General features: G+C 48.3%; 2 protein-coding genes across 2 annotated transcripts in view; one reads left to right on the forward strand and one right to left on the reverse strand.

The window, feature by feature from the left end:
- Positions 1-2,029: 2,029 nt before the first annotated feature.
- The window catches only part of WDR4 (WD repeat domain 4), a 232,636-nt gene continuing 219,551 nt past the window's right edge, over positions 2,030-15,114 (forward strand). Inside the window, exon 1 of the mRNA XM_068271046.1 lies at positions 2,030-2,045. Coding sequence (XP_068127147.1) covers positions 2,036-2,045 — 10 coding nt within the window. The 5' untranslated portion in view covers positions 2,030-2,035. The remainder of the gene's footprint in view (positions 2,046-15,114) is intronic.
- NDUFV3 (NADH:ubiquinone oxidoreductase subunit V3) lies at positions 2,207-8,275 on the reverse strand. Its single transcript, XM_068271095.1, has 2 exons — positions 6,628-8,275; positions 2,207-2,466 (listed from the first exon to the last, which is right to left on the reverse strand). Exons 1-2 carry the CDS (start codon positions 8,273-8,275, stop codon positions 2,294-2,296), a joined length of 1,821 nt encoding a protein of 606 aa, XP_068127196.1. The 3' UTR covers positions 2,207-2,293.

A 15,114-nucleotide genomic window follows, 5' to 3' on the forward strand; every position in this document is an offset into this window, starting at 1 on the left:
AGCCCATAGCTACCTATAATGTGACTCTTCCCTGGTGAGGACCATGATGGACCACTGCTGGTCTGTAGATGTGGAGACCTTGCAGTCCCGTAGTGACTAGCCCATAGCTACCTATAATGTGACTCTTCCCTGGTGAGGACCATGGTGGACCGCTCGCTGGTCTGTAGATGTGGAGACCTTGCAGTCCCGTAGTGACTAGCCCATAGCTACCTATACATGATGGTTTTGTAAGCCTTTAGTTGGTGTAGCTGAGATATATGTAGAGTATTAGCTTACAAGGTTGCAACCATTACAGCCAAAAGATCTCTTCTATTTTTTAATTCCAGAACCATAGAATACCTCATTTGGAGCAGAAGTTCAGTTCCCAGATCTGGAGGCAGTCCTGAGGTTGTATCTCCTCAATCATGCCAGCAGACAATTCTACAGCATTTCCCTTCATTCTGCATCTGTCCCTCGTATTACTCAGTCATGCCCCTCGGTTTCTGGGTAATCAGCTGAGATCTCTCCAGCATAGTCGTACCACAGACATTTTATAATGACAAGGTTGTCTCACACTGAGGAGTGGTGGGCAACCTGTGTCATTAGTGATCTGTTCCTCCAGGGCTGCCACCAGCCAACCTCTACTCAGGCCAACAGTCGATGTGAGCCATACTGAGGGGTCTGTTCCCCGACGACTCACTGCATACCACTAATCTCAGTACACTGTCCAGGTTTCTCTTCAACGCCTGAAGAAATCACTCATTTCACACTCAAGATAAGACAACTCTTTTTGCAATAAGAGTTTGTTTTTGGCTTCCTAATCTCTCTCTTAATTCTTCTTCTTTGAGATGTGAGCACAATAAGGGAAGTGTGTTCATCTATATTACGTTACAGTATTAACCTCCCCGGCGTTACGCAGTTTCAACGACTGCGTCCGCGGGAGGGTTTTTGCCTATAAAATGTTATTTATACCCTTCAGCTAGCACTGCGCTAGCTAAATGTGCCTCCGGTCCCCTCTGATACCCCGATCGCTGCCGGTAAGATTTACCCGTCCGCGATTCCGCGAGAGCTGCAGCTTCACTGTCGCTATGGCGACGATCGGACATGACATCATTGATGTCATGCGCAGTCCCGATCCTCCCCATAGCGAAGCCGGGAGCTGATTGGGAGGCTGCGCCATCGCAGGATCCCTGGGGGGGGTACGTATACCGGTGGTGATCAGAGGGGACAGGAGGCACTTGGAGGGCATAGTTAGCTAGCGCAGTGCTAGCTGAAGGGTATAAATAACATTTTATAGGCAAAAATCCTCCCGAGGCCATGTGATCCTTTGCGGCGGCTAGCCTGACACTGTGTCGGGCTTACCGCCAGGGAGGTTAAGGAGTACCCAGACACTTTGTGGTGACCCAGAACTACCACCCCAAGCTGTCTGGGTACTCTGTTGTACTGGTCCAATCCCTATCCCAGAGACAATCCCTGCCGTGCACTGATGAGGATCACAAAGTCCCAAACAGGCTGTCTGCATGTGGGGTTGGTGTGACTCAGTAACATGTATAAGCTACAGGCTCACTACAGGTAGTTCTGGAATAAGGCTGGCTTTCAGGGGCATAATGAGATCATTTGCATGTTCAGCACTGGTGCATTGTGGGTAACTTCAGCTGCTTACTTACAACTGCATTATCGCAAACAGCTTCTGTTTTAAGAAGGCAAAATTACATTTAGTTATAGTATTACTGTGTCAGATTGCGTTGTGAATGCCACAAAGCTGAGAAGACACTGCAGGCCTATAAAGATATTCCCCCTAAGTGCCTGAACCCACTGACGCAGTTGTGTCTGCTTCTGTCTGCTTTTCAGCATCTCTAACATTGATGTGTAACTAAAAAGCAGACACAACTGCATCAGTGGGCTCAGGCCCTAAGTGGCCACCAGTGTCATGGAGTTCCTCAAGTTACTGAGCTGATGATGTACTTGACCAACTGATACAGAGTTGACCAACCGAAACATCAGCTGACCAACCAATAGATCAACTTACGAAACAGCTGACCAACCGATAAATCTGATGACTAAAGGTACATACACACGTCTGATTTTTCCAAACGACTGGTCGTTCAGAAGTCAAGTCAGACGTGTGTACAATCGATCATTCCGCTGATAAGACAGGTTTTGACGGATCTGCTTGGCTTGGTATAGCCCTGTAGTACTGATAATCATTCACCACTCAGCAGACTGGTGAAATATATACAATGCATTTATTGCACAAGTGTAGCGACATCACAAGTTGTCCCGGGGGAGGGGCACAGTGACATCACAAGTTGGCTCAGTGTTGGGGGGAGGGTCGCCCAGATGAAGGCTGAGGAAGCCGAAACTTGGAGAGTTCAAGATCATAATCCACGAAGGTGAATGGGGTGTAGCTGTGGTGTTGCTCGTTCTGGTATCTGGAATTATCAAACGGTTCTTCTGGGGATGGAGGAGATGGAGGAGGCGGAGACACTGAAAGGGAAGAGAATGATTGGATGAGAACATGGAAGTCAAACAATCCCAGCATAAAGTTTGAGAGAAGACACATGGTAAAAAGCTGCAGAACCATTAGATGTGACCTTCGTAACTGGCTGTATGGGTTCTACATACATAAATACCTAATAATAATATCCTCCACTCATCTTAATGCCTTCTCAACATCTTAATCCACATAAGTCCTGGCTTGAGAAGGCATTAAGATCAGTGGAGGACTCATCCCAAGTCGGCCAGGAGACCAACATTAAGGGGGAAAACCCTACAAACTCTATGCTTGATGATCAAGGTCTTACTATGCCAGTGGCCATTTATAACTTGTAATACAATTGTGTGTGTGGGTGGCCTCTAATGACCCTGCAGGCTTGCATTGATCCAATCTCATAGAGGGTATACAACTAAGGGTGAGTGTCCCCTTCTAGGGGTTCGTGGTGGCACTCACTTGAATGAGGAATCCCACAGGATTTAAAGAGACACTGAAGCAAAAAAAATATGATATAATGAATTGGTTGTGCAGTACAGATAATTACTAGAAGATTAGTAGCAAAGAAAATATTCTCATTTTTATTTTCAGCTATATATTTTTTTTGTTTATAACATTGCATCATTCTCTAATATTTGCAGTTTATACACTACTCAGCATTCTAAATGATTTTACAGAGCAGGCCAGTGAACTATTGACCTGTCCTTTGGAGAGAAAAAGAAAATACAGTGACTGACAGTTGAGATAACAAGCTTCAGAAGACAGAGCTCTCTGCGACTTTGAAAGCCGTGCAGATCAATGGCTCTTGCATAGATAACAACTGGAGTTTGTTAAAGGACTTACGAGCCCAAATCAGTAAAAAAAAGGTCTGTACCTGGATGAAGTTTGAAGGCACGGAGGACGCCATCCGCACCCTCTGTGCAGCTCCGCCGGGTCCCCGCTGCTTATCCTCCCCCCGTCCGGACCCCGACCCCACAGCCCGGGTCAGGCTCTCCTGCCTCCTCAAATATGGCCGCCGGAGGAGGCCGCGGCTGCGCAGTCCACATCGACGCGAGTGCGGCTGCACAGCTCTAGGGCCTCCCTCCCTGATCCACGCTACGTTAGTGTCTCTAACTTAAGACAAGATGAAAACTGAAGTTTAAGGACTGCTGTTATAGTGGGCTATAATCTCCTACTGGTGACACTGAGCGCTATATCCAGTGTTGTAATTTGTTAGTATATGTAATAGGAGGCGCTCCACAAAAAGTTACCCCATTTTGAATTGCAGTGATTGTGGATTCCATAGTATCCCTCGCACACCTGCAGTATAGCTGCGATTCTAACTCTTTGAAAGCTGACATCAAACCCATAAATGTGGAATGAGTGAATGTGGTCACTGAGCAGCTGTACGTGGCTTTCCTTCTTCAGACAGAGAAGCGGATCAGAACACAGAAACGTCGTGTAACACAGGCTGGAGGGTATTCCGCCATCTGTCACCATTCTAGGCACTTACTGTCTCTGCAAGAGAACATTTCTCATTTTACCTGGAAAATGTTCAATTAAAAAGGTGCTAAAAAGTCGGTAAAGCAGAAAGTTACTTATTTCCAGGGCTGTGGAGTCGGAGTAGGAGTCGAGGAGTCTGAGCCATTTTGGGTATGGAGTTGGAAGTTTCATAAAGTGAGGAGTCGGATGATTGTTGCACTGACTCCCCAGCCCTGGTAAGTATTAGACTAAGGAGTCGAGGAGTCTGAGCCATTTTGGGTATGGAGTTGGAAGTTTCATAAACTGAGGAGTTGGATGATTGTTGCACTGACTCCCCAGCCCTGGTAAGTATTAGACTAAGGAGTCGGGAGTCAGAGCCATTTTGGGTATGGAGTTGGAAGTTTCATAAACTGAGGAGTCGGAGTTGGATGATTGTTGCACCGACTCCCCAGCCCTGGTAAGTATTAGACTAAAGAGTCGGGAGTCAGAGCCATTTTGGGTATGGAGTTGGAAGTTTCATAAACTGAGGAGTCGGATGATTTTTGTACCGACTCCCCAGCCCTGCTTATTTCCAGCACTGTCTTGTATGCCGGGTGCACAAAGGTATGAAGAGAGCAGCGGTTAGAAACTGGGGGGAGAAGTTTATTGAGTAAGGCCAGTGATCTGCAGTCTCACCTCCGCTGGAATGCAATGACCACTGCGTCTGAACGAACGAACGAACGCACACACACTTCTGGTTTCCACCAGGGGGCAGCGTTCCTGAAGAAGTGTAATATGCATGCAGCCTGCAGGGCGGCGCTGTGTTCCTCTATGAAGAAACGCGCGCATCGTCTGGGAAAATGATGCGGGATTGCCCATTGTGCTTCCCCTTCTGAAAAACCATCACTGACCCCTCCCTACCATCCAATCTCCCTCCTTCCCTTTTACCTCGAAGCTCATCGAACGCCTGGTCCTCGCATCACACATGACCTGAGCACCAACTCCCTACTTAACTACCGACAATTTGGATTCCGTGCTGCCCACTCAACAGAAACATGTTTCATTAAGGTTGTCAACAGCCTTATCCTTGCCTTAGCCAAAGGAAATTACTCCATCCTGCTACTCTTCAACCTGTCCTCGGCCTCGACTCCTCCAGTCCCTACAATCCTAAGGGATTAGCGACAGCACCCTGGCCTGGATCTCCTCATACCTCTCCAATCACCTTTTCACAACCTCCTTCAATGACTCCTCCTCAACTCCCACCCCCCTTTTGGTTGGCGTCCCCCAGGGCTCTGTTCAGGGCCCCATACTGTTCTCAATCTACATCTCCTCCATCGGCAAAGTCATCTCCTCCCTTGGCTTCAAATACCACCTATATGCCGATGATACCCATATCTAGCTCCACACCCCAGATCTCTTCCCATCCACCATGGACAAGGTCACCTCCTGCCTCTCGACTATCTCCTCCTGGATGTCAGAAAGGTTCCTGAAGCTTAACTTAGATAAAACTCAGCCCCTAATTGTCCCGGACCACACTGCACCATCCCTTCCAGATATTCACGTCACGATCAACCATCCGCCCTACCCCCGAGCCTGCTACCTGGGCGTCACCCTGGACTCTGCTCTCTCCTTTGGTCCCCACATCCAAAATGTCACCAGACCCTGCAACTTCCTCCTCTGCAACGTCTCCAAGATGCTCCCCTTCCTGACCCCAGACACTACCCAATCTTCTCATCCATGCCCTCATCATCTCCCGCCTTGACTACTGCAATGCCCTACTGTCTGGCCTGCCCTTGAACCTCATTTCCCCTTGTCATGGATGCAGCAGCTAGATTCATTCATTCTTCCCACCACTCTGCTTCCACTTCTACCCTCTGTAAAGCCCTACACTAGCTCTCTGTCCACCAGGTAGCAGAGAGACAGTGCAGAGAGAGGACTACAGACAAGTAGACAGTGCCAGATACCAAAGAGACAGTGCCAGGTATCAAAGAGACAGTGCCAGGTACCTGAGAGACAGTGCCAGATATCGGAGAGACAGTGCCAGGTACCTGAGAGACAGTGCCAGATATCAGAGAGACAGTGCCAGATATCGGATAACACAGTGCCAGGTATCGGAGAGACAGTGCCAGGTATCGGAGAGACAGTGCCAGGTATCGGAGAGACAGTGCCAGGTATCGGAGAGACAGTGCCAGATATCGGATGACACAGTGCCAGATATCGGATGACACAGTGCCAGATATCGGATAACACAGTGCCAGGTATCGGAGAGACAGTGCCAGATATCGGATGACACAGTGCCAGATATCGGATAACACAGTGCCAGGTATCGGATAACACAGTGCCAGGTATCGGAGAGACAGTGCCAGGTATCAGAGAGACAGGAAGCGAGGACCAGAGACAGTATCGGGTAACATATAGAAAAGCCATAGGTACATTATTTTGTGGGGAATATTGCTCAGGATGAGGGATTGGCCTTGTGAGACCGGAAAGTACACCGTACACAAGAATACACAGTCTGCTTCTGTATTTGTGCCACACAGGCTACACCCACGCTTCATCCACTGAACAATGTGAGGGTGGAAACAGAAAGATGGTAGGAGAGTTCTGTGTTAATTCAGGATCAGGGTGGTGACAGGTTTGTACATAGGAACATTTAGGAAGAGGCGGGAGCAGGAAAGCATTAGGGAAAGTATATTTCTGTACAGAGCTCTGCTCACGTGCAGCTGCAGCAGTAGTTTCCTCTTCTGTGTCAGCGGAGGGAAGAGACAGCCCATCTGACGGCTCCAGGTCCTCAGGGGCGGGCATTTCTTCCAGTTTGTGGGCTGCAATGGTCACCTCCTCACCTTGGCTTACAGCTTCAGAACTCTGTGCTTGTTCCTCTGAGTCCACCACCGGCGCAATATCCAGCAAGACTTCACTTCTGTCCTGTAACGTACGGACCTGTTCCTCTGACTCCACCACTGGAGCAACATCCAGCAAGACTTCACTTCTGTCCTGTAACGTACGGACTTGTTCCTCTGACTCCACCACTGGGGCAATATCCAGCAAGACTTCACTTCTGTCCTGTAACGTACGGACCTGTTCCTCTGACTCCACCACTGGAGCAACATCCAGCAAGACTTCACTTCTGTCCTGTAACGTACGGACTTGTTCCTCTGACTCCACCACCGGGGCAACATCCAGCAAGACTTCACTTCTGTCCTGTAACGTACGGACTTGTTCCTCTGAGTCCACCACCGGTGCAACATCCAGCAAGACTTCACTTCTGTCCTGTAACGTACGGACCTGTTCCTCTGACTCCACCACCGGGGCAACATCCAGCAAGACTTCACTTCTGTCCTGTAACGTACGGACTTGTTCCTCTGACTCCACCACTGGGGCAACATCCAGCAAGACTTCACTTCTGTCCTGTAACGTACGGACTTGTTCCTCTGACTCCACCACCGGGGCAACGTCCAGCAAGACTTCACTTCTATCCTGTAAAGTAAGGTCCCTAGAAGGCGTTATATCCTCCAGGTGGGACCTCCCCAGAGGTTTGTGCGTTTTCACCCCCGGGGCAATGTCCACCAACTCTTCACACTTTCCCTGAGTAGAAAGATCTCCAGTAATCTTGGGCTGTTCCTGAGCATAGGAACTGTCCTCCTGTCTGTCCAATGCTGGGGCAGAGTCCATCATGTCTTCACCTTTCTCCTGTCCAGTCAGGTTATCGATCATCTTCTCAGGTTGGGATTTAGCATGCATTTGATTCTGCGCATCCTCTGCAGGGGAAAGGTCCACCAAATCCTCGCCATTCTCTTTTCCTGATTTTGGCACCTTCAGAATGTCCCTTTCTTTGCCTTCCTGTGCTTCTACTTGTGCTAAATGTGTGTTTTGGACATCAGAACTTGCTTTTGTTCTGCCTGTTGGACCGGTCAGTTTCTGTCTTCCAGCGGTTTCTACTTCCCGACTATTCTTTCCCTCTTCGTCACTGTCACTCTCAGAGTCAGAGCTTGAGCTGGATGAAGAATCATCTTGTTGAGGTTCTTGGCCTTCACTTTTCATTTCGTGGCCAATGTCCACACAGCTTCCTACATCCAACTTTGGCATATTCTTATGTTTGGCCAGGTCATCTAAATTCTCACCTGTCGTTGATTCATGGAAATTAGAGAGTTTCACTGGAAAAGACACCAACGTCTTACTGACTCCCGTGTTTTCTGACCCCTTTCCTAGGATAAACAAAAAAACAGCCAGATCAAAGCATGACCGCACAGTGAGCTCCATTCCTCGGTCATACAGTAAGATGCACTTATGGTAAATATCAAGAAACCTGGCCAAGAAGTTTCCTATATCAGGATTGCCATACATTGTATAGTCATTCAGGCACATGACCGGGACCCGGGGACTGAGATTACTATATCAGGATTGGCCATACATTGTATAGTCATACAGGCACATGGCCGGGACCCGGGGACTGAGATTACTATATCAGGATTGCCCATACATTGTATAGTCATACAGGCACATGGCCAGGACCCGGGGACTGAGATTACTATATCAGGATTGGCCATACATTGTATAGTCATACAGGCACATGGCCAGGACCCCGGGACTGAGATTACTATATCAGGATTGGCCATACATTGTATAGTCATATAGGTACATGGTCAGGACCCGGGGACTAAGATTACTATATCAGGATTGGCCATACATTGTATAGTCATACAGGCACATTGCCAGGACCCTGGGACTGAGATTACTATATCAGGATTGGCCATACATTGTATAGTCATACAGGCACATTGCCAGGACCCGGGGACTGAGATTACTATATCAGGATTGGCCATACATTGTATAGTCATACAGACACATGGTCAGGACCCGGGGACTGAGATCACTATATGAGGATAGGCCATACATTGTATAGTCATACAGGGACATGGCCGGGACCCGGGGACTGAGATTACTATATCAGGATTGGCCATACATTGTGTAGTCATACAGGCGCATGGCCGGGACCCGGGGACTGAGATTACTATATCAGGATTGGCTATACATTGTATAGTCATACAGGCACATGGCCGGGACCCGGGGACTGAGATTACTATATCAGGATTGGCCATACATTGTATAGTCATACAGGCGCATGGCCAGGACCCGGGGACTGAGATTACTATATCAGGATTGGCCATACATTGTATAGTCATACAGACACATGGTCAGGACCCGGGGACTGAGATCACTATATGAGGATAGGCCATACATTGTATAGTCATACAGGGACATGGCCGGGACCCGGGGACTGAGATTACTATATCAGGATTGGCCATACATTGTGTAGTCATACAGGCGCATGGCCGGGACCCGGGGACTGAGATTACTATATCAGGATTGGCCATACATTGTATAGTCATACAGGCACATGGCCGGGACCCGGGGACTGAGATTACTATATCAGGATTGGCCATACATTGTATAGTCATACAGGCACATGGCCGGGACCCGGGGACTGAGATTACTATATCAGGATTGGCCATACATTGTATAGTCATACAGGCACATGGCCAGGACCCGGGGACTGAGATTACTATATCAGGATTGGCCATACATTGTATATTCATACAGGCACATGGCCGGGGACTGAGATTACTATATCAGGATTGGCCATACATTGTATAGTCATACAGACACATGGTCAGGACCCGGGGACTGAGATCACTATATGAGGATAGGCCATACATTGTATAGTCATACAGGGACATGGCCGGGACCCGGGGACTGAGATTACTATATCAGGATTGGCCATACATTGTGTAGTCATACAGGCACATGGCCAGGACCCGGGGACTGAGATTACTATATCAGGATTGGCCATACATTGTATAGTCATACAGGCACATGGCTGGGACCCGGGGACTGAGATTACTATATCAGGATTGGCCATACATTATATAGTCATACAGGCACATGGCCAGGACCGGGGGACTGAGATTACTATATCAGGATTGGCCATACATTGTATAGTCATACAGGCACATGGCTGAGACCCGGGGACTGAGATTACTATATCAGGATTGGCCATACATTATATAGTCATACAGGCACATGGCCAGGACCGGGGGACTGAGATTACTATATCAGGATTGGCCATACATTGTATAGTCATACAGGCACATGGCTGAGACCCGGGGACTGAGATTACTATATCAGGATTGGCCATACATTATATAGTCATACAGACACATGGCTGGGACCCGGGGACTGAGATTACTATATCAGGATTGGCCATACATTATATAGTCATACAGACACATGGCCAGGACCCCGGGACTGAGATTACTATATCAGGATTGGCCATACATTGTATATTCATACAGGCACATGGCCGGGGACTGAGATTACTATATCAGGATTGGCCATACATTGTATAGTCATACAGACACATGGTCAGGACCCGGGGACTGAGATTACTATATCAGGATTGGCCATACATTGTATAGTCATACAGGCACATGGCCAGGACCCGGGGACTGAGATTACTATATCAGGATTGGCCATACATTGTATAGTCATACAGGCACATGGTCGGGACCCGGGGACTGAGATCACTATATGAGGATAGGCCATACATTGTATAGTCATACAGGGACATGGCCGGGACCCGGGGACTGAGATTACTATATCAGGATTGGCCATACATTGTATAGTCATACAGGCACATGGCCAGGACCCGGGGACTGAGATTACTATATCAGGATTGGCCATACATTGTATAGTCATACAGGCACATGGCTGGGACCCGGGGACTGAGATTACTATATTAGGATTGGCCATACATTATATAGTCATACAGACACATGGCTGGGACCCGGGGACTGAGATTACTATATCAGGATTGGCCATACATTATATAGTCATACAGACACATGGCCAGGACCCGGGGACTGAGATTACTATATCAGGATTGGCCATGCATTGTATAGTCATACAGGCACATGGCCGGGACCCGGGGACTGAGATTACTATATCAGGATTGGCCATACATTGTATAGTCATACAGGCACATGGCCGGGACCCGGGGACTGAGATTACTATATCAGGATTGGTCATACATTGTATAGTCATACAGGGACATGGCCGGGACCCGGGGACTGAGATTACTATATCAGGATTGGCCATGCATTGTATAGTCATACAGGCACATGGCCGGGACCCGGGGACTGAGATTACTATATCAGGATTGGCCATACATTGTATAGTCATACAGGCACATGGTCAGGACCCGGGGACTGAGATCACTATATGAGGATAGGCCATACATTGTGTAGTCATACAGGCGCATGGCCGGGACCCGGGGACTGAGATTACTATATCAGGATTGGCCATACATTGTATAGTCATACAGGCACATGGCCGGGACCCGGGGACTGAGATTACTATATCAGGATTGGCCATACATTGTATAGTCATACAGGCACATGGCCGGGACCCGGGGACTGAGATTACTATATCAGGATTGGCCATACATTGTATAGTCATACAGGCACATGGTCAGGACCCGGGGACTGAGATTACTATATCAGGATTGGCCATACATTGTATAGTCATACAGGCACATGGCTGGGACCCAGGGACTGAGATTACTATATCAGGATTGCCATACATTGTATAGTCATACAGGCACATGGCCAGGACCCAGGGACTGAGATTACTATATCAGGATTGGCCATACATTGTATAGTCATACAGATACATGGCCAGGACCCGGGGACTGAGATTACTATATCAGGATTGGTCATACATTGTATAGTCATACAGGCACATGGCCGGGACCCGGGGACTGAGATTACTATATCAGGATTGGCCATACATTGTATTTTCATACAGGCACATGGCCGGGACCCGGGGACTGAGATTACTATATCAGGATTGGCCATACATTGTATAGTCATACAGATACATGGCCAGGACCCGGGGACTGAGATTACTATATCAGGATTGGCCATACGTTGTATAGTCATACAGGCACATGGCCGGGACCCGGGGACTGAGATTACTATATCAGGATTGGCCAAACATTGTATAGTCATACAGGCACATGGCCGGGGACTGAGATTACTATATCAGGATTGGCCATACATTGTATAGTCATACAGGCACATGGCCGGGACCCAGGGACTGAGATTACTATATCAGGATTGGCCATACATTGTATAGTCATACAGGCACATGGCTGGGACCCGGGGACTGAGATTACTATATCAGGATTGGCCATACATTGTATAGTCATACAGGCACATGGCCAGGACCCGGGGACTGAGATTACTATATCAGGATTGGTCATACATTGTATAGTCATACAGGCACATGGCCAGGACCCGGGGACTGAGATTACTATATCAGGATTGGTCATACATTGTATAGTCATACAGGCACATGGCCGGGACCTGGTGACTGAGATTACTATATCAGGATAGGTCATACATTGTATAGTCATACAGGCACATGTCCGGGACCCGGGGACTGAGATGACTATATCAGTATTGGCCATACATTATATAGTCATGCAGGCACATGGCCGGGACCCGGGGACTGAGATTACTATATCAGGATTGGCCATACATTGTATAGTCATACAGGCACATGGCCAGGACCCGGGACTCAGATTACTATATCAGGATTGGTCATACATTGTATAGTCATACAAGCACATGGCCGGGACCCGGGGACTGAGATTACTATATCAGGATTGGCCATACATTGTATAGTCATACAGGCACATGGCCAGGACCCGGGGACTGAGATTACTATATCAGGATTGGCCATACATTGTATAGTCATACAGGCACATGGCCAGGACCCGGGAACTGAGATTACTATATCAGGATTGGCCATACATTGTATAGTCATACAGGCACATGGCCAGGACCCGGGGACTGAGATTACTATATCAGGATTGGCCATACATTATATAGTCATACAGGCACATGGCCGGGACCCGGGGACTGAGATTACTATATCAGGATTGGCCATACATTGTATAGTCATACAGACACATGGCCAGGACCCGGGGACTGAGATTACTATATCAGGATTGGCCATACATTGTATAGTCATACAGGCACATGGCCAGGACCCGGGGACTGAGATTACTATATCAGGATTGGCCATACATTGTATAGTCATACAGGGACATGGCCGGGACCCGGGGACTGAGATTACTATATCAGGATTGGCCATACATTGTATAGTCATACAGACACATGGCCAGGACCCGGGGACTGAGATTACTATATCAGGATTGGCCATGCATTGTATAGTCATACAGGCACATGGCCGGGACCCGGGGACTGAGATTACTATATCAGGATTGGCCATACATTGTATAGTCATACAGACACATGGTCAGGACCCAGGGACTGAGATTACTATATCAGGATTAGCCATACATTGTATAGTCATACAGGCACATGGCCGGGACCCGGGGACTGAGATTACTATATCAGGATTGGTCATACATTGTATAGTCATACAGACACATGGTCAGGACCCGGGGACTGAGATTACTATATCAGGATTGGCCATACATTGTGTAGTCATACAGGCGCATGGCCGGGACCCGGGGACTGAGATTACTATATCAGGATTGGCCATGCATTGTATAGTCATACAGGCACATGGCCGGGACCCGGGGACTGAGATTACTATATCAGGATTGGCCATACATTGTATAGTCATACAGACACATGGTCAGGACCCAGGGACTGAGATTACTATATCAGGATTGGCCATACATTGTATAGTCATACAGGCACATGGTCAGGACTCGGGGACTGAGATTACTATATCAGGATTGGCCATACATTGTGTAGTCATACAGGCGCATGGCCGGGACCCGGGGACTGAGATTACTATATCAGGATTGGCCATACATTGTATAGTCATACAGGCACATGGCCGGGACCCGGGGACTGAGATTACTATATCAGTATTGGCCATACATTATATAGTCATGCAGGCACATGGCCGGGACCCGGGGACTGAGATTACTATATCAGGATTGGCCATACATTGTATAGTCATACAGGCACATGGTTGGCAGTTCACTATATCAGAGTTTACTATAGCGAGATTTTACAGTACATAACCACACAGTTGGCTGACTAATAAAATAAAACTATACATGTTCGTGCAACAGGTCCAAAGATGACTTCACTTTTATGAAATATGCATTAATATTCCGTATTGCTTATACTGAGAATGACAATATTCTACAGATAAAGACATTTAGAAGATATGGGCTGCTCCAAGCTAGTACTTGTACAGTATACTGTAAATTAATAATCAGGCCGGTGCTATTCCCATATCTAAACTTCAATACACAAAAACCCCTGGGTGGGACACGTATTAGTGGCATGCGTGGCTCTGACAATCTAAAGCCTCCTCTCAGGTGGGACACGTATTAGTGGCATGCGTGGCTCTGACAATCTGATGCCTCCTCTCAGGTGGGACACGTATCGGTGGCATGCCTGGCTCTGACAATCTGATGCCTCCTCTCAGGTGGGACACGTATTGGTGGCATGCCTGGCTCTGACAATCTGATGCCTCCTCTCAGGTGGGACACGTATCGGTGGCATGCCTGGCTCTGACAATCTGATGCCTCCTCTCAGGTGGGACACGTATCGGTGGCATGCCTGGCTCTGACAATCTGATGCCTCCTCTCAGGTGGGACACGTATCGGTGGCATGCCTGGCTCTGACAATCTGATGCCTCCCCTCAGGTGGGGCACGTATTGGTGGCATGCCTGGCTCTGACAATCTGATGCCTCCCCTCAGGTGGGACATGTATTGGTGGCATGCCTGGCTCTGACAATCTGATGCCTCCTCTCAGGTGGGACACGTATTGGTGGCATGCCTGGCTCTGACAATCTGATGCCTCCTCTCAGGTGGGACACGTATTGGTGGCATGCCTGGCTCTGACAATCTGATGCCTCCTCTCAGGTGGGACACGTATTGGTGGCATGCCTGGCTCTGACAATCCGATGCCTCCTCTCAGGTGGGACACGTATTGGTGGCATGCCTGGCTCTGACAATCTGATGCCTCCTCTCAGGTGGGACATGTATTGGTGGCATGCCTGGCTCTGACAATCTGATGCCTCCTCTCAGGTGGGACACGTATTAGTGGCATGCCTGGCTCTGACAATCTGATGCCTCCTCTCAGGTGGGACA

The sequence above is a fragment of the Hyperolius riggenbachi genome, chromosome 2 (assembly GCF_040937935.1).
Source record: "Hyperolius riggenbachi isolate aHypRig1 chromosome 2, aHypRig1.pri, whole genome shotgun sequence".
NCBI lineage: Eukaryota > Metazoa > Chordata > Amphibia > Anura > Hyperoliidae > Hyperolius > Hyperolius riggenbachi.